General features: G+C 36.6%; 1 protein-coding gene and 1 pseudogene across 2 annotated transcripts in view; one reads left to right on the forward strand and one right to left on the reverse strand.

The window, feature by feature from the left end:
* The first annotated feature begins 296 nt into the window (after nucleotides 1-296).
* Atg3 (autophagy related 3) overlaps nucleotides 297-20,176 on the forward strand; it is a 29,179-nt gene continuing 9,299 nt past the window's right edge. For both annotated transcript variants that reach the window (XM_060370476.1, XM_060370477.1), the window contains exons 1-6: nucleotides 297-428; nucleotides 3,572-3,613; nucleotides 7,939-7,988; nucleotides 10,960-11,030; nucleotides 12,591-12,698; nucleotides 17,364-17,413. In XM_060370476.1, coding sequence (XP_060226459.1) covers nucleotides 357-428; nucleotides 3,572-3,613; nucleotides 7,939-7,988; nucleotides 10,960-11,030; nucleotides 12,591-12,698; nucleotides 17,364-17,413 — 393 coding nt within the window. In that variant the 5' untranslated portion in view covers nucleotides 297-356. The remainder of the gene's footprint in view (nucleotides 429-3,571; nucleotides 3,614-7,938; nucleotides 7,989-10,959; nucleotides 11,031-12,590; nucleotides 12,699-17,363; nucleotides 17,414-20,176) is intronic.
* LOC132648908 (U6 spliceosomal RNA) lies at nucleotides 18,202-18,294 on the reverse strand (annotated as a pseudogene).

Here is a 20,176-nt window from a genome sequence, read left to right on the forward strand (position 1 = left end):
CCGGGAGAGGGTCGGGTCACGTGAGGCCCAGGTGGCGGCGGGGCTGTTGGGAGAGAGTGAGAAGAGGAAGGGGAAGCCGGAAGGGGTGCAAGTGGGGCTTGAGGGCGAAAGCCAGCCCCGGGAGAGGCCGGGGGCGCTGCGCGCGCAGCCGCCTCCCGCTCCGCCGGCTGGGCCTCTGCCGTGGCGGCCAGGTGACAGCCGGGCCCGGCCGCCGCGTGCCGCCGCCCCTCCCCCTCGGCCCGGCCGGTGCCGCCCGCGGGGCTCGATGCCAGTCGGCCGCGTCCGGGGCAGTTTTTGACTCCCGGGTCCGGGTTGCGAACTGTCCCTCCGCGTCCCATCGCTGTTCCAGTCTCAGGATGCAGAATGTGATCAACACGGTGAAGGGAAAGGCTCTGGAAGTGGCCGAGTACCTGACCCCGGTCCTCAAGGTAAGCGGGGCGGGGCTGGCTCGCTCTGCACCGACCGTCCGAGTGCGGGTCCCCCAGCGTGGACGGGGGTAGAAGGTGGAGGGGCGGGACGCGCGGCCGGCTGCAGCCCCGTGCCCTGGGCTCCTGGACCGGACCCAAGGCTTGCCGGGTCCCCGGCTTCAACTTGAGCGAAGCTCGGAGGCGTCTCCTGTCCCCACCGGTCATTCCTCTGCGCCTTGGAGTGTGGGGCGAGGTGGTGCGGGAGCAGAGATAGGAACGCTGAACCCCGACACCCCTAGTCTTTGGAGCAGGTACCCGGGTTAACCTTTGAAAAGATGACAGCTCGGACAGCATGCCACTTTTCCTCTCGAGTTTCGTAGTGAGTTGATGATCGGGCGATCTAATTTCCCGGCTACTTTAGGTTTCAGAGGATCGTAGTAAACTGTAACAAGTTAGTAACTTAGAGCAGAACTAGAGCGAAACTTCTAGTTTCACAAGCTTTTAAAGTAGCTGCAACCGATTATTAATGTTGGACTTGAGCGATCCTATAACAGCAATTCAGCACATCTGATAGTATAATGTATAGATTGGAAACCCTATAACATTGTCGGGTGAAAGTTGCAAAACGTTAGCTGTTAGTACAGACTGGTTTACTTATTTTCAAACGTGAATTTCCAAAGCTGCATTCAGAGTTTTCTTACACCTTCTAGGATACATCCTTTTGTCGTAACTTAATTTTGCTTTGCGAAAAGCGAGCAGTAATAGTAAATGAGTGGCAGATACTTGAGTGCTGTTGGTCTGTATTTAGCTTTCAAGTAGAAATTTTACCAGTCTTAGTGCAGGCATGAAATTCGCTAATGGGCTGAGTAGCCTGTTGGCTCTTTCCTTGACAAAGAGGAACGCTTGGTCATTATCTTCCCTTTTCAATACTTATTTCTAAGACACCTTTGAAAAATAAATTTTTTTTTTCCATCAAGTTAGAAGATTCTGGAACAGTCGTAAATGAGAAGCTTAGCTCTTGTTTATGTGCTTACTGTGAAAGTCATTTTAATTAAGATTACCCTTCTATTTAAGAATTGGAAATAATTTTGACGTTGGAGTCAAATGCTTCTATTGCATGTTATATATTTTCAGAATATTGTATCTGTTTAGATTTACAGTGCTTTAATAGTGTATCATCCATTCAGCTTTTCGTCTCAGGGAGAGATGAGCAAAATACCTGAATTGAATATAAAATGGCCATCTTGTAGACTAGCATTTTGTTGAACGTGTAGAACTTGTAGAGGAATCATTTTTTCTGATCACCAATTTGAAAGGAATATTATATATTTTATATATAATATATAACATATATTATAAGTATATAATTATATATATATATATTTATATATATATATACTTTTTTTGAGGCAGGGACTCACTGTGTAGACTTAGTTGGTCTGGAGGTCTGGAACTCACTATGAAGCCCAGGCTAACCTTGAAATCTAATAGATCCACCTGCTCTGCCTCCCAAGTGCTGAGGTTAAAGGTGTTTGACACCGTGCCTGGAGGCAATGTGTGGCATATGTTTTTAGTATAAAAGAAAGAAGAATTAACAGCATTAATGGCCCTCACCTTGTCATTCTGGTTTGCAGAGAGAATTCTTATAGATTTGTTCTAGACGAGGAAAGGGAAAGAAGAAAAAAGAAATATCCGGAAAGAAACATGGTGTTTTCTTAGGAAGTGAAGGTTTAGAGAAGGCATGCTTTGTTTATATGACATTTGTGATCCAGAAGGGTCTCTTCAGTCAGTAGAAGCCTGAGTCTCCTTAGCTTGTGAATACTTTGGCGGAAACTGACCTTACAGTAGCCACGTTCGTTAGGAAGCTGTGGAGCAGACTCTTGCTTCTAGAATTTTGTTTTTTCTCTCTTGGCCAGTGTTGCTTTTTCCCATACAGCCCTGTGGTTTGGTCCTTTGTCTACACATGTACAGTGTATTTTGTTTATATCCATCTCCACTCTCTCCTCCAATTCCTCCCAGATCACCTTCAGCATATGCCTCTGCCAACTTTAAGTTCTTTTGAATCCTCTGAGCCCAATTACTGGTGCCTTTGTCTGTGAGTATAGGGCCATCCATTGGCGCATGGACAGCCTACCAGGGGTCACACCCTGAAGAAAACAGGACTTATCTTCCCCTAGCAGCCATCGACTGCCAGTTAGTGCTTTGAGAAGGTCTTTTGGAGTTACAAGGCTGAGGCACTCAAAGTCAGAGTGGCCTTGATTACCTGTGCAGGACCAAGCCAGTCAAAATTCCTCTGGGTTCTGGAGGTGCTCACAAAGGTGAAGCCTGGCTGAGAAATTATTTCACTTTAATATCACCGCTCCCCTACTTAAATTTTTTTTCTTTATGGTATGAAGATGAGTTTGACTTATTTTTCAGGCACATTATAAATAGCACTGGCATATAATGGTAAATATTTGTTGAATAATAATATTTTTATTTTGTAGACTACCACAAAGTTTTCGTTTTGTAAACTTTCAGGAGGTCTTATAAATGAAAATGTAGAGTAAAACTTAGTAAATAGCATTCTCAGTTTAGAGGAGAAAATACTGTTAAAAAGGTAGTGAAGCTGGGCATGGTGGTGGTAACACATGGCCTAGAATTCCAGTGTTCTGGAGGCGAGGCAAGAGGATTTTGGGCTACACACCAGCTTGGCTGGCATAACAAAACCCAGTCCACAAGAAAAATATTCCAGAAAAAAAGTTATGGTGGCGATGAGAATAATGGGAAATATTAAGTACAAAATGATTTCTGCTGTTGGTTTCTAATATTACTCGGTTTAAATAAACCATCGTCTGTGTTAAAGTGCTGCAGAATGACTTATTCACCATGCCGGGTCGCTGTAATCTAAATATTAGCATCTTTTTTAACAACATTTTACAATGTTTTCTTGTAGTACTGATGATCATATTTTTACTGGAAGTGGTTTCTTGTAACTCATCTGCGTTATTCCCGAATATCTCTGTCATAGAGGACCAATGCCGTTATACACAGTGTACTTAGGTTGCAGTGGTTTGTGTGTTTCGTAGTATACTCTTCATTGTCTAGGAGGGGTAAATGTTTGTCCCCAAGACGTTATTTCAGTTGAAGGTGGTCTAATACTTCACTCTTTTTGCTCTCTTTAGGAATCAAAATTTAAGGAAACAGGTGTGATCACCCCAGAAGAAGTGAGTGTTGAAGATACCCTGAAGCCTTTATATTTTTACAATTATTTTAGACTAGTGACTTTCTCTCTTTGTTAGAAAACATCTTGAATTTTTTTGAGGAAAATTACACTTAGGTAGCTATAATAATTAGGTTAAGAGAATTTCTACTTCCCTTAGCAGATGAGATATAGTGTCTTTTCATTTTTCCACGTCTCATATTTCTCTGTAGTTGAACTGTTTGGAAATAAAAGGTGGGAAAGGGAGTGGACTTGTGTCTACTTATCCTTTATTGCTGTGTGAGGATGTGCCTTGCAGTAGGCTCTGGTGTGTGCTATCTTGGTTCTGTTTAGATCAATTGTATATTTTATGACATTTCGTTAGAAATTTTATAGTGATTTTTCTTCTAACATTCAGCTTAACAGTTAAATAGTTGACACTGAGTTTATTTTACCATGCTTTCATTTTGTCTGATAAACAAGTTATGTTGAAAGTTAAGTAATACTGGAACTATGGGGATTTTACCTGTTCCCTGTACGTTTTAAACTTTTGGCATAGAGTGATATTTAATTTACTTGTTCATTTCACTTGTTTGCCAAGTCTGTATTATGATCTCACTGATTTAGGTAGTTCACCCTAGAGACATTTATCCCACGGACTTCAATTTTATGAATACTTATGTTTGTATTCTTAATAATGGCAACAGATTTATTTAAACTTGATCTTCAATTTTCACTGAAAATTCATTCATTAGTAAAATTATTCATTAGTAATAGAAAAATATTCCTTATTTTAATGAAACATTATAAAATAAGGTGTTGCATGATGAGGCTCTGGCTGTGGCTATAAATTAGAAGGCTTCAAACCAGAACATTACGATCTTTCAGTTTTCATTTATGATTATACTCTCTTAAGTACAGTTCATTCTGAGGCCTAAGAATAATTTGCTGTACTATTTTGATTAAAAAAACCTGCCTTTATTTTTAATAAAGACGTAGGGTGATTTTCAACAGCCTATGGAATGTGCTTTCTAGAACCATCTGTCTAATTTCTTTTAATTTAGGCAAATCAGCTAGTGTATAGGTCTAGGCCTCATATTTACCCATCTGTAAAATGAAGGGTTTGGAATAGAATTATTTTGCCTTAGATGTCATGAATGTAATACGTTGAACACCAATTAAAAGTCAGTTTTGTTCATAAGGCTCTCATTAATTTTCTTCCCAGACAGGAATTGTCTTTTAATTATCTGAAATCAAGAACAGAGATAAGCATATGCTGTGCTTTCACACTTCGGCTTATCTCTTCTTTGTGAATATAACTAACTGTTGGATGTACTTCTATAGAATTAAGCTGTTTTCAAACAAAACTTCATCCTAACACAAATAATTTAATAGCCTCGTGGAATATGAATTTTTCCTTAAAAAAATCTAAGGCAAAACTAGCTTAATCTGTTCTAGGCTCAGATAGAACATAATTACAGGATTGAGTTAAAATCGAATGAGTCTGAGGGAAGACAATGGGAAGGTATGATTTGCTTGGGATAAATACTACGTACTGAATTGAGTTGTTAATTTTGTTTCTTCTTATTTCTGGGTTCTTACCAATCAGTTTCCAGCCATCTTTTTTTTTTTTTTTTTTTTTTCATTGAGAAATGTGGAAATACTTATGTTTGGAATGAGAAGCAGCCCATATCTGATACCATATCTTTTGGAGAAAAGCAAATGCTGTGTGGTTAATTTAAATAGTGATACATGAATTGAAGGTCAGTTGAGGAATACTATTGTTTGCTAAAATGCAAATATTGATTGCATCATCTATATAGTATTAACCAAATATTATGTATCAAGAATATCACAGAAAAATATTTACTATGAGAAAGGTACTATAAGCAATTGGTAATTTGAAATTTGACTCTAACATGTTATTTCACTTGAGTCTTTGAAGCAAGTGATAATGGCTATTGAAAATAATAAGTGCAGGGCAGACAGACATCCACATGAGCTGATTATTGGTACGATTCTGTGGTTTCTTTTGTCAGCTTTATTTCATAATGTTTTGTTATTTTAAAATAGTTAACCACCAAGAGACCACTAGATAAAATTAATGTCTTTTGACTTGAAGGCAATATAATTTAAAAATTTCCGTTTTTAATAATTTGTTTTTGGTTTGCATTTGTTAACTTGTTACTTTATGTGGTGATAAATTCCTGACAACCACAGAGCTAAAAGCAGCACATAGTTATGGTAACCCCCAAATGTTCAACATTGAAGGCAGAAAGAAGCTATTATTTTTATTTTGGCTTCTGTCATTACATGACCAGTTTAAAACAATAAAAAAATGTATTAAGTGAAAGAAGAAAAAGTTCAGGTTGGGAATAAAGTTCTTTAAGATATATCATCTTAAGTAGAATATTCTCAGAGTGCTTGCATAGTTGAATTTTACTCTTTCAAATGAAAATGCACTTGTGGATAGATATACTTTTTTTAAATTTTATTTTATTTTATTAATTACACTTTATTCACTTTGTATCCCCCCATAGGCCCCTTCCCCCTCCCCTCCCGGTCCCACCCTCCCTCGCCCTTCTTCACGCATGCCCCTCCCCAAGTCCACTGATAGGGGAGGTCCTTCTTTCCTTCCTTCTGATCTTAGTCTATCAGATCACATCAGGAGTGGCTGCATTGTCATATTCTGTGTCCTGGTAAGGCTGCTCCCCCTCAGGGGGAGGTGATCAAAGAGCAGGCCAATCAGATATTGATAATATGGAATGTACCCTAATTTTATGCTGTGTAATAAATCAATAAATAATATAAAGTTCTAAATAAGAGCTATTGTGAAATAGAAACAGTTGGGAAAGCATTTTCAAGTCTTTCCAGTTGTTACACTGTAGCTCTGCTTAGCCGATTCTTGTTTTCTGCTTCTGAAAGTGTCTTTCAGTAAGATTACCTTATATTCATGTGAATTAGAAAATTTTCCATTATTAAATTGTTTTTTTCTGAGTCTAATTTTTATTTGTGAAGAAAAATGAAAGCTTATATATAATGTTCAGCCTGCTCTTAAAGCCTAAGGAATCAATTAGATCTTTTTCTTTCTTGTTTTTTTTCCTCGTCTCCCTTTACACCTCTCCCTCTCAGAAATTTTCAGACAGGTCTCATGTATCCCGGGCCAGCGTGGAATGCTCCAAGTAGCTAATGAGGACCTTGAACTCTTTGATCCTGCTTCTACCTCAGAAGTGCTGGATTATAGGCTTGTGCCACCAGGCTTAGTGTTAAGAGGTGCTTGAGGTCCAGCCTGGAACTCGCACCTGATTTTGTAGATGTTTTCACCATTAGTCCAGAACTGAACTCCTCTACTCCCATTGTTTGTTACTATAATTTTTTTTTTCCCTCTTGGATCCTTTTAAGAATGTAAGAAAGCTTTTAACATTGGTCTAGGGCAGGAGGAAATAGCTCAGCTGCAGAGTGCTTGCTTAGTTAGCATGCCCCAGTTTTGATTCACCAGAACCACCAAAAAATAAACAAACCAAAACAAAAAACAAAACAAAAAAACAAAACAAAACAAAAGTTTCTTAAAAAAATCAAAAGAGTGCTGAGGAGATACCTCAGTGGTTAAGACTACTTGATACTGCAGAAAACCTGAGTTTGGTTTCCAGCAACCACATGGTGGCTCACAACCATCTCTAACTTCTGTTCCAGGGGACCTGACGTATTTTTTTCTGACCCCTGTGGACACAAGAAATGTAAAGACACAAATGCAGGCAAAGCACTTATAAAATAATTCTTAAGAAATTAAATAGTATGAGGATGAAGAAACCTCCACTATGATTTAATGAAATAGTATCTATTTATTTATTTAAACATTTTTTATGAGTTTCCAGTCCTTTACAAGACTCTATTTATTGAATTGCAAGATCTTGACACTTGAAGTTCATTGCCTTGCCTTTGGTGATTTCATATCGTGTTTGAAACATGAAATGTTTCATAATTGAATTATAGATAGGCGTGTTTGCCGGCCATGGTGACACAGGACTGGGAGGCAGAAGTAGTTGATAGGCCAGCCTGGTCTACAAAACAAGTTCCGGAGCAGCCAGGGTTACACAGAATACAAAAAATGAAGATAACAGTGTTCAAAGCCGAGTTTTTAATAGGTGCTAAATAAAACTTTTTTTAACTTTGCGAATTGAAAATAAATCTTCAGGTTGCTAAAGCAGGTTTTGTGCTATTTGCATTTCAGTTGATTATTAAGTATCAGAGTTACCCAGGGTGATCAGTTTGGTATTTTGCCACCCTGTACTCAGTGATGTTCAATGTTTCTTTTCCGCTTTTTCCATATTCCTTGCAAACCCTGAATAGTTTGTGGCAGCTGGAGATCACTTAGTCCACCACTGTCCAACATGGCAATGGTAAGTAATGTTAAGTGAAAATTAGAACACTACTGAGAGGTGTATAGCTTTAGCATTGCAGGCAGTTGGTAAGCGAGGTTCGCATATGAAGAGTAGAACGACACACAAGCTTCTTTATTAGGTTCATCTACTAACAGCACCACAGTGATACTCCAAGGAAAATAAAGGGGGAGAAATAGGTGTCATGTATTTACTTTTCTCCTTTATCAGAAAGTGTGGACAGAATCAAATCCACTTTACTTCCCTTGCTAGTATTTCCTTTGTTCGCTCTAGGTCTGATCTTGTGGTTCTTTGAAAAATATCCTTAGGAGTTTAATAAATTTGAACAATTTTTGAAGAATTTTGAACAATATGATGAATGCAGAGATTTTATGGAGTTTCTGTTCTTTACGATATAATGCCTGAACTTTTAACATAACAGGTGAATGCTATGCTCGCTCTTTAGAAATCAGCTGGGAATAGGTTCATAATGAATATAACTAATTTTTTTCATTACCATTACTTTTACATCCTAAAGTAATTTAACACAAACATGCTTTAGAATAAATGAAGTTTTATTACTTTTAAGTAATAGTGGATGAGGGGGTTTCTAAAATGTTTCAGTACAGGCTGAACTGTTTTGTTTATGTTACAGTTATCTGTAAGCAACTATTTTCATGCACGTGGTGTTTGCATGCTTTAACGTATCTTTTTTGTTAATGTTTTCCAACTATACTTGAAAGATACAGTTCTAAGTGTTGGATTCTAGAATGACAAGGTTGTAGTTGTTATGAGTTTCTTTTTTGGCTAAATAATTTAATTACCTGATTTATTTTAGACAAAAGTTGGAAAATTCTTTCATTTGTGACCTGTTTTAGTTTCTTTCATTTTTTATTTTTTAACATGTACCTGAAATAGTTGTCATTGGCTTTTATCAATTGCTTTGTATCTTATATGGCATTAATTCTTATGTCCCAAGAAGTACTGGATTGTTAGATTCATTTATTTCTGTGTAGACATGTGTTTGTTTTTGCTCTATATTTTAAAAATCAAGTTCTTGCCATAGAAGTTCTCTGATTTAATGTGTTCATGCATGTGTGCTCTAAATTTCTTGCTACAATTAAATTCTGATATATATTTATACACATATCCATGCTTTTCAAGTCAAATAAGTATAGAAATAAGGTGACACTTATTTGGTTAGAAGAACTTAGTTGACTTTTCTTTAATATGATAGACCCACATTTTCTTATTAAAGGATCTTTCTTGTTGCCTTTAATTACCCATGTAGTCTAGGTGTTGTACATATACCACAGCAAGGAGGAACAGTATATATAGGCAATAAATTTTAACTGGTATTTAGTAGTTAAGATTGCTATATTTATAGACTTAAAAATTACTGTGCATGTGAGTGTGTTTGAGACAGCATGCCAGAATATACATGTGGAGGTCACAGGACAATGGAGGAGCCAGTTCTCTCTTACCTTGTGGGTGCCAGAGATTGAACTCAGGTGGTCGCAAGCACCCTTAGTCACTACGAAATCTCACAGCTTTATTTTTATGGACTGTGATTGTTGAAATAATTGTACTATAACCAAGAACTCAGTCATACTCTATGCCAGTGCCCACACCTTTGTTAGAATTGCTGGGGCCAAGGAATAATTAATTTTAAATTAGTCCTTGAAGAAGTATTTCCATGCTAATATATTCGTGTATATAGGCCATCATGATCTTATTTTAACTTCTTCCCTTAGAACTTTAAGCACTGATGTTGAATCTGATAATTGGGCTTGTTAGAAGATTATGAGGCTTTCAAATGATATTCCGGTCTTTATGTGTTAAATCCTAGGGGGTTTAAATGTAAAAAGCTTGAAAAGGCAGCAGAACTTTAAATTTATGTGTTGATGCTTCTGAAGACACCATATGCTAGCTCTGTCCTAGCCAGGTCTAGTAGATGATGCTCTAGAAGATGATGCTCTTCTTTTTAAATTTTTTTTTAAATTATTACAATTTATTCACTTTGTATCCCAGCTGTAGCCCCTTCCCTCATCCCCTCCCAATCTTGCCCTCCTGGACTTGAATACATTCTTAATGTGAGATTCCAGAACAGCTCAGAATTGCTAGCAGTGGTTCTGATTCACAGCAGGAGTTAAGTTAAGAGTTCTGGAGTCACTTGACTCGATCCTGGCTCCTTCAGCCTGTGTTACTGATTGTGAGCACTCTGACCTCCTTAAATGTTAGTTTTCTTATTTATAAAGCGAAAACAGTAGTATTCCTTGCCTTTAGTGTTAGAAGAATGAATTGATAATTAATAGCTCACGGTAAAGCTGGAGGTCCTGTAGTTACATGCTGTAACTGTTTTTTTGTTTGTTTGTTTTGTTTGCTTTTAAACATTTTTATTCCTAGTATTACCATCTTTGATTCAAGCATCTTTTATCTTTTATTTCCAATTTTGGACATGGGTAGGAGGAGGGATTTAAACTTTTTTTAGTGTATAGTCATTGTGCAAAGTGATAGGTTTCATGAAGATATTTTCTTTCAGGTAGACCATATTTAACTACTACCCCCCTATCCTTCCCAGCTCCTACTTCCTTTTAGGAGATAATGGATCTTCTTTGTATGTAATATCATTCAGCTTTTTCTTCCCTTTCTCTAATCTAAAACTGAGCAGTACTTTGATATTAACCGTTTGAGAGGTTATATGATGGGATAGATTATGAAAGAGATGCATTTTCTTTTTTTTAGAGGGAAGTGTAATAGTTTCCTGGTTCTATTATTTTACCATTTTATCCTAATATCTCTTCTATCTGCATTTCCTATATATTTCAGTCATGTTTGTATATGCTCTTCTTATGGCAGATTTTCCTAAGCAGTCCTAAAGCAATTTCCACAGAAATGCAGATTTTTGTAGTCTTGAGATTTTCATGTGATATCTTCCGTTACATATTTGACTTTTAAAATATTGTATTGGTGCTTTTCACTGTTTTCAAAGGGCTACAGGGGAAGAATTGAAAGTGAAGGCATACCTACCAACAGGGAAACAATTTTTGGTAACCAAAAATGGTAAGAATTATATCATTGTATACGTTAGTAAATTTTGCACAGTATACTGAAACAACAAAATCCCATTTACAGTTATTAATCCTAATTTGTGCCTGAAATTAGGCTTAAAGCTTCTTACAGATGAAAATAAGAAAATTTCGTGAAGCTTTGGCTTTTCTGTTCCAGGAATGTTTTCAGTTGGTTTTTTTTTTTTTCTTCCCTTTTTAGTTCTTTTTTCCAAAAAGATCTAATTGTCAAGCTATGGAAGAAGTCATTTCCAGGAAAACTTAGATGCACTTAGATTTCTCTTAATAAGTTTTTTTCTTTTTTAGGTTGATTTCATAATCACAATATATTTAGCTGTTCGATGTGAATTTTTATGGAACATGAAATTGATTCCACATTTGACGAAAGAAAAAAGCTCATGTTAAAGATTTTATTACCTGTTTTGCCATCGGAAGTGTAGCCACAGGCACAAAAACTCTTCTAAAAATATGTCATCTTATTTATAAAGTTAATTTTTAAAACATCGGAAGATTGTGGTAGTCTTAAAATAACCATGTAACAATACATTGACTTCTGTTTTAATTTAACCTAATCTGGGAAAGGAGCTGATATGTAATTAGTAGCAGTTTTACAGGCATGGTGCCTGTGTGCACTGTCCTGCACATAGGGGTGGAAGGAGGCTAGCTGGGCTGCATAGTAAGTGCAAGGCCAGCCTACACTGTATAAAGTGACCATGTGGTCTCCTTCAATTTCAGTGCTTAAAAGAAAGCAGAAACGCTAGCTCTGTGGTAGAGGGCTTGCTCAGTTCAAAGCCCTGTGTTTGCTAGACAGTACCACAAAGCAAACAAACAAAAAAATACCAGAAGTCAATTCTATAGTGTATTTATTTTTAAGGTTAATAATTTATTTCCTGGTTGTTTAATCAGAAAATTAATAGTAGTATCTTGAGCATCATGTTTGTTATTTCATAAACCTGTAATTTGTATTATAATACTTATTAATTGATAAATCTATATGAAAAAATTGACACCTGTATTATATTAGGAAGTAAAATTAGCTGGTTGTTGAATTTTAATCTGTTTATCCTTTGTAAATAACTGGAGCTTAAATATGAATTATGAAATTTATGTTGACAGTTACTTTAGGCTTGCATTGTGGAGGTCACCTCTACCACCTTTCAGTATGACAGGTGGTGTTTGCATATTTTGAGGCCAGGGCCATTAGTGTGAAATATTATTCATTAGTATGGAACTGAACACAGTCATCTGGCTTCAGCCAGCTGTTCCTCACAAATCATCATGGCAAAGGAAGGCAGAGATGTTCACACCAGAGCCTCTTTATTTGTCTTCTGATAAAGCAGATTGGGGAAGGATTAATGAGGCCAGATAATTATGTGTCTTTGGGTTGAGGGTAACTCTTCAATTATCAGTCTCACTGGAAGAGAAAGGTTCACTTAATATCTTGGTAATATTGAGGTTTTTTTTCTTCTTCTTTTTATGATAGAAGCCTTCTCTTTCTAATGGTTTTATCATCAAAGGATTATATACTAGTAATTGTATTTGGCTTTTTCAATAGTTCCATGCTACAAACGGTGTAAACAGATGGAGTATTCAGATGAATTGGAGGCAATCATTGAAGAAGATGATGGTGATGGGGGATGGGTAGATACATACCACAACACAGGTGAGAGGCATACAGAGTAACATGTATTTAGTTTAAATTATTTAAAAAAATTGTCATCATCTTTTATAATAGGCTTGATTTAAAATTATAAAAAAAAGGATACATAAGGTGCAATGTCCCCAAAGACTTGACCCGGAAAAAGTAGTATCTGCTGCTTCAGTTGTAATTTGAAAATAATTTATTTTCATTATTTCTAAATAAAAAAAATCCAATAAAAGTACTGACTGTGCACATGAGTTTGCTCAGACTCTCTTGTGTTAAAGCCTGGAGAAGGTGGTAGGTCAGCATCATTTTAAACCAGTTCCATTAATCATTCCTTCCTGACTGTTTCATGTTAGGCTTTCCCGCAGATCTTTCAAGGGGTTTTCAATGTTCTTCATCACATTTCTCATGGCTGGAAGATATAGGTAGCACATTGGCAATAAACTGCGTGTTGACAGACTCGAATATTATTTACAGCGCAGTTTCCTCTGAAAAGCTGCAGAAATGTTACATGTTCTAGTTGTATTGTATTTTAGAACTACTACCCTAAAGCTGAAGAACATGCATATAGGGTCAGAATGCACAGAGTGAAGTAGGTGTTAGTATGCATGGACTGGCAAAAGTCTACAAAAATTTAACAGCTACAAAACATTGGCTTAAAGGTACAGAACAAGTAACATCATTTTCCTATGTGGAAAATAACAATAGTATTGTCTTTCATTTCATTTAATGCACATGATAGGTCCTAATCTTCATTAGAGATACTTGTAGACTTATAACTTTAAACTGTGTTTGAGGATAAAGTGGTATTCCCAACTGAGGCCAGTTTTTCTTGCTTTACACTGTCCAGGTTTCATTGTTGCTTTTTTCTATTATTAGCCTCTGTATTAGTTCTGTAGAGGAAGAGAACCAGTAGGAGCTGTATAATGATACTGCTATAAGATAGGTATGACAGGAGAAACTGGAGCTTTCTGTCATGTTACGGGAAAACCATGGGATTTAGGAATGGATTTATTTACAGTTTTGGCTAGACCTAAGAGAGAAAATATCTCTTTACCTTCTCTTCAGTGATGTTATAGTTTTGTAGAAAAAAATGAAAAAAAGTCCAGGAAATAGAATCATATAATATATTATAATATTATAATATGATATAATGTAATATAGATTTAGCTATGATATAAATTGTCACGTTTCAGTAAACACCCACTCTTTTCTTCTATAGCCAGGACTTAAAGCCTATGCTCGCATAGTATAGGATCTCTTGTGGAAATTTTACGTTCCCAATACCTGTTCTTTCAGGATCACTGCTACACTGTAATATAAGTAGATTTATTTTAAGGAATTGGCTTATGTGACAATTGAATTTTGCAGGGTACATCCTAGCAGGAAGTCGATATTGCAGGCAGTTTATAGGCCTTCATTTCCTCTTCTCTCCTTTAGTTGATCGGATGTGATCCACCTACTTTTTTTTTTCTCATTTATTTATTTAACTTTACATCCCAAACACCTCTTCCTCTCCCTCCTCTTCTCCCAGTCCTTCCCTCTTCCATCTCTCCTCCCTCTGTTCCCTGACCCTTTCTCCTAAGAAAAGGGGAGGCCTTCCATGGATATCAACCCACTTTGGCATATAAAGTTATACTAAGACTAGGTACATCTTCTTCTGTAGAGGCTAGACAAGGCAGCCCAGTTAGCGGAAAGGAATCCAAAACGGAGTGAGAGATAGCCCCTGCTCTGTTTGTTAGGGGACCTGCACTTCTGTTACATATGTGTAAGGGGCTTAGGTCCATGTCATTCATGCTCTTTGGTTGGTGTTTCAGTTTCTTTGAACCAGGTTAGTTGATTCTGTAGGTTTTTTTGTGGTGTCCTTGACCTCTCTGGCTCCTCAGTCATGCATCGCCCTGTTCCACAAGATTTTCCAAGCTCCACCCAATGTTTGGTTGTGGGTTTCTGCATGTTTTCATCAGTTGCTTGGTGAAGCTTCTCAGAGGACAGTTTTGTTAGGCTCCTGTCTGCAAGTATAGCAGAATATCATTAATAGTGTCAGGGGTTGACTCTCTCTCATAGGATAGGTCTCAGGTTGGGTTAGTCATTGGTGGGCCATTCTCTCAATTTCTGTCCCATTTTCACCCCTGAACATCTTGTAGGCAGGACAAATTTTGGGTCAAAAGTTTTGTGGGTGGGTCGTAGCTCCTATCTCTCTGCTGCAAGTCTTGCCTGATTATAGGTGGTGGACATTTCAGGTTCCATATCCTGTGTTGCTAGGAGTCTTAGCTAGGGTCACCCTTATAAATTGCTGGGAAGTTTCCCTTTTTTCTAGGTTTCTCATCCCAGACTTGTCCCTCCCTCGACAACCAGTTTCAGTCTCTTTCCCAGTTCTCTTCTAACTTGATCCCTTCCTATCCCCTCTTCCATACAGTTTTCTCCCTCCATCTACCTCCAATGTCTATTTTATTTCCCCTTCTGATGAGATTCAAGCATCCTCCCTTGGGCCCTCATTGTTACTTAGCTTCTTTGGGTCTGTGAATTGTAATATAGTTATCCTGTACTATATGGCTAATATCTGCTTATAAGAGAGTATATACCATGTGTATCTTTCTGGGTCTGGGTAACCTCAGAATGATATTTTCTAGTTCTGTCCATTTGCCTATAAATTTCATGATGTCTTTGTTTTTAATAGCTTGAGTACTATTCCATTGTATAAATATACCTCATTTTCTTTATTCATTTTTTAGTTGAGAGACATCTAGGTTGTTTCCATTTTCTGTCTATATGAGCAATTGTCCTTGTGGTATGGTGGAGCCTCTTTTGAACATATGCCCAGGAATGGTATAGCTGGGTCTTGGGGTATAACTATTCCAATTTTCTAAGAAAGTGCCAGATTGATTTCCAAAGTGGTTGTACAAGTTTTTACTCCCACCAGCAATGGGGCAGTGTTCCCCTTTCTCCACATCCTCTCCAGCATCTCCTGTAACTTGAGTTTTTGTTCTTAGCCATTCTGATGGGTGTAAGATAGACTCTCAGAGTAGTTTTGATTTGTATTTCCCTAATGACTAAGGACATTGAGCATTTCTTTAAGGGTTTCTCCACCATTCGAGATTCCTCGGTTGAGACGTCTTTGTTTATCTCTGCATTCCATTTTTTAATTGGCTTACTTGGTTTGTTGAAGCTTAATTTCTTGAGTTCTTTATATTTTATGGATATTAGCCTTTTGTTGGATATAGAGTTGGTGAAGATCTTTTCCCAATCTGTAGACTGCCATTTTGTTCTATTGACAGTGTCCTTTGCCTTTCAAAAACTTCTTGGTTTCATGAGGCCCAACTTATTAATTGTTGATCTTAGTGCCTGAGTTCTGAACTGTTCAGGAAGTTGTCTCCTGTGCCAATGTGTCCCAGTTTATTTACCACTTTGTCGTCTGTTGTATCTAGTGTATCTGGTTTTATGTTGAGATCTTTGATCCACTTGGATTTGAGTTTTATGCAGGGAGATAAATATGGATCTATTTGCATTCTTTTATATGCAGATATCTAGTTAGATTTGTTGAATATGCTTTTTTTTCCCATTGTATAGTTTTGGCTTCTTTGTCAAAAATCAAGTGTGCGTAGGTATGTGAGTTTATTTCTGGGTCTTTGATTTGATTCCATTGATCAACCTGTCTTTTCTTATGCCAGTAGCTTTCTTTTCATGTCTGGTAGTTTTGTATTATTAGTTTGATTGGCTAAGTTATGGGTTTTACTGTCTTGATTGATCATATCAATTGTAGGATCATAGCCAGACTGCTATGAAATGTGAAGGTGAGCTTGTCATCCTTTGTTTAGGAATGTTAAAGGCATGCCAGTTTTAGATTAAGAAAATTTTGAACTGCGGATTTTTTGATCTGTAGCAATGTTAGGTACTCTCATTTTAGTGAGTTTCCCATCTTGGTTAAACTGTCCATTTTAGAACTCTGATAGGTGCTTGGGACTAGAAATAGTAAGCAGGACTGCGGTGTGGTGCTACTGCTGCTCTGCAGGATAACTTTCCGTGACAAGGGGCTTCTGAGGATGTACCCAGTAAATACAGTGAGAATAATTGACGAAAGTCTCTTTATGTGAATTTTAGTCCCAACTTCCTAACTTCTGTGAGCCTCAAGCAGCTCATTTAACCTGTCTGTCAACTTAATTTCTTCATAGGGAGAAATTGTTAGTCTTTTTTCTGGATGGAGTTTGTAAGGATTAATAAGATGTGGAAATACTTGGTAAAGTAAAGTGTCTATAAGAGTGTGGTGTGTTCTTACTGCATTCAGATGGCCAAGGTTTTTGAAGCAAATAATGTATCAATGTAACCAAACCCTAATTTTGATGTAGGTCTAATTAACATGTAAATATAAGTCATATAATTACTTGATCTTAGTGTGTTGTGATAAAAATTCAAATGACTAATAATAAATGGGTGATTGAATAGGGCAAATCATGGTAATATAGGTAAGATTTTAAATTAGAATTCTTTTTGCCTTTTTGGAGGCATTTTTAGGTACTGTTGATTATTTGCAAAAATTCATTTGTAAGTATTCTGTTAAGATATGTCTATTTCAGAGCTGTGAGAATTTAAATAAATGTTTTGTTCAAGTAAATGGAATGTTTGCAGCTTAATTTTAGTTTTATTTTTTTTATTTTTATTTTTATTTTTTTGCTGAATTTTAAACAGGCATTACAGGAATTACTGAAGCAGTTAAGGAGATTACACTGGAAAGCAAGGTATTGCTTAACATTTCTAAAGTCAGTGGCCCTACTTTTTGCCTATATATAAATTTTAAATTGTATTTGTTTATTTTGAGTGTGTACATATGCATGTGTGTATTTGATGCAAGCACATCGAAGTCTGATGGATAACTTGGGATAGTTGGTTCTCTCCTTCTATGGTGTGGGCCCTGGGGATAGATAATCAGGTTTGTTTGCTTGTTTGTTTGTTTTTACAACAAAACTACTAGTTTAAGTACATGGATTACCTTTGCTGAGTAACAGGTGCTAATGTTAGATTAATATTACATTTTGTAGTTTATTCTAAGCAATTTTATCATCTTTTTAAAAAAATTACTAGTAGTAACTTTTAAAAATCTGTTTTTAGAGGTTTAAATGTGTACTTTAGTATCAGCCAAAATGGTGACACATTTTAAACTAAATCATTTATGTTTGGATCGGGTAGATATAAGTATATTTAGGTGAAGCTTTTGTGCTAGTATATTTTCACTTGCTTTAGGTTAGATGTATTAGCTCTTTTCTCAGATTGATCACATCTGTGTTCATATTTTTATATGTTGGTTTGAAATGCTGTGAAAAAAATGCACAATACCTGGTTTGTTTGTTTGTTTGTTTGTTTTTCTGGGACAGGATTTATCAGTGTAGCCCTAGCTGTCTTGGTGCTTAGTCTGTAGACCAGGCTTGCCTCTCACTCACAGAGACCCACCTGCCTCTGCTTCCTGAGTGCTGGGATTAAGGGTGTGCCCCACCACTACCTGCCTACTTTCCATTTTCTAACAAATGAAAAAAATATGCAGTGCTTCAGTAATTTTCATATCATCCTTACATAGGGATCATATTCATTTTCTTTGTGTTGTTCCAGTTTTAATATATATGATGTTGAGGGTTTTTTTCTTTCCTCTTCAGTTTTCTTTTTATGTGTGTATATGTATTTTCTCAATTTTTTAATAGTCAGATTTCTCAGAGGTAGATTATTTGGATAGAACAACTGTGTCCCAGAACTTTTAGGAAACATTTTTTTTCAGAAATTATTAATTTAAGCCATTTTGTGTGTGTGTGTGTGTGTGTGTGTGTGTGTGTGTTTTAGTCATTGTATCTTTTGGGAATTGTTACGTGGAACTTAAAGGATAAGAAAGTAAAAATAATGCTTTGTTATTTGGGAGTAATGGTTCATTGGCCTAGGAATTTATCCTTTTGGATTTGTACTTTTGGAACTATGACCCAGAAGAACTCTCACAAACGGTTTTGTTGCTTCAGAGCGTGTTGTTTATTTTGGCTCTTATTGTATCTACTTCACATTTATACTGACAAATGGCAAAGTAATATGGTTGGCATTTTTGTTTGTTTTGTGCTGGGAATTGAGATGGAACCTTAGTGCCTGCATCCCCAGTGCTAGACAAGTGACCTACTGCTGAGCTGCCTCTGTCTCTGCTCTGTGTGAGGCAGGATTTCACCAAGTCGCCCATGTTGGCCTACGACTTGCTCTGTAGCCCAGAGAAACTGTGAACTTGAATTCTTCCTGCCATAGCCTCCCAGGTAGCTGGAATTATCTGTTTTAAGCCAGCAGGCTTGGCTAAAATTTTTTTTAAATAAATACAGTAATTGTTATTTTGATACCTAATTTTCTTGATCTACAGGAGAAAGTGGTGTACTAATTTTTAAATTAGGTATATTCCTTTTGTAGTTTGCTATAAGAATTTATAGTTTTTTTGGTTTTTTATTTTACTCCTTAATATTAATATTATTATGTTATTAATAATATTCTCTAGCTGAACCTAAGTGTTCATTTCTACCTTACTGTGTCAATGTCAGATACACTGGCTCATTAAATAATTACATGAGGACTGACAATCTTCTTTGGTTTACACTTTAAGTGTAATAGGGATAGATTTGATTGTTTGTAGTGATAAATAAGCCCTAAGTAGGCTCTGATAAGCATTATTCCTTCTTAGACAGTATTATTAAAAGTTTTTGAATGAAAATAATGTTTTAATTGTAAGATCTGTTAACTTTTGATTAATTCAGCCAAGATGTTGTTAGTAAGTTAGAATATAATAATGCTTTATACTTAATTTTAACTTATGAATGTATTTAGCTTATAAATATATAGTTTTTTTTTCTTTAAATTGTAAATAGGCAGGTTAACATAACTTTGAACTAGTTTTGTAATACCATTGAACTAGTTAACAGTGAAAAGTACTGTTTGGGGCTGTGTGATGACTGAGTGGGTAAAGGTGCTTACTGTCAGGTCTGATGACCTGAGTTTAATTACCAGATCCCACATGGTGGGAGGCGAGGGCCAACTCCTAAAAATTGTCCTCTGACCTCCATACCCATGTGTATACACAAAATAAATATTTAAAAAAGTATGTACTGTTGTAGTGTTTTGTTGGAAATGACTTTTATGTGATTACCTAAGGTAACTTTAGTACCTATTGTAATGCTGACTGATACTTCTCAGTCACAGCACTTAGCACATTACTTCCAGTGATTTATTTATGGGTTTATCATTGTCATTGGTATGCGAATTCTAGGGAGCATACACTGCCTGATTAGATGACATTTATTTTTACAGTGTTTAGTTATCATTGTGCTCAGTGTTCAGTGTGAATGTTTATGAGGATGATCACAGCAATGCTAGAGTTTCTGTAAGATGGTATCCTCTGGTAATGTTGAGGCCGCCTTAGTTACACTCTAGGATGTTTATTAGTGACATCACGTGACACTGATTTCTCAGAATGTGTCCTCATTACTAAGTGG

Source organism: Meriones unguiculatus, chromosome 17, assembly GCF_030254825.1.
Source record: "Meriones unguiculatus strain TT.TT164.6M chromosome 17, Bangor_MerUng_6.1, whole genome shotgun sequence".
NCBI classification, from domain to species: domain Eukaryota; kingdom Metazoa; phylum Chordata; class Mammalia; order Rodentia; family Muridae; genus Meriones; species Meriones unguiculatus.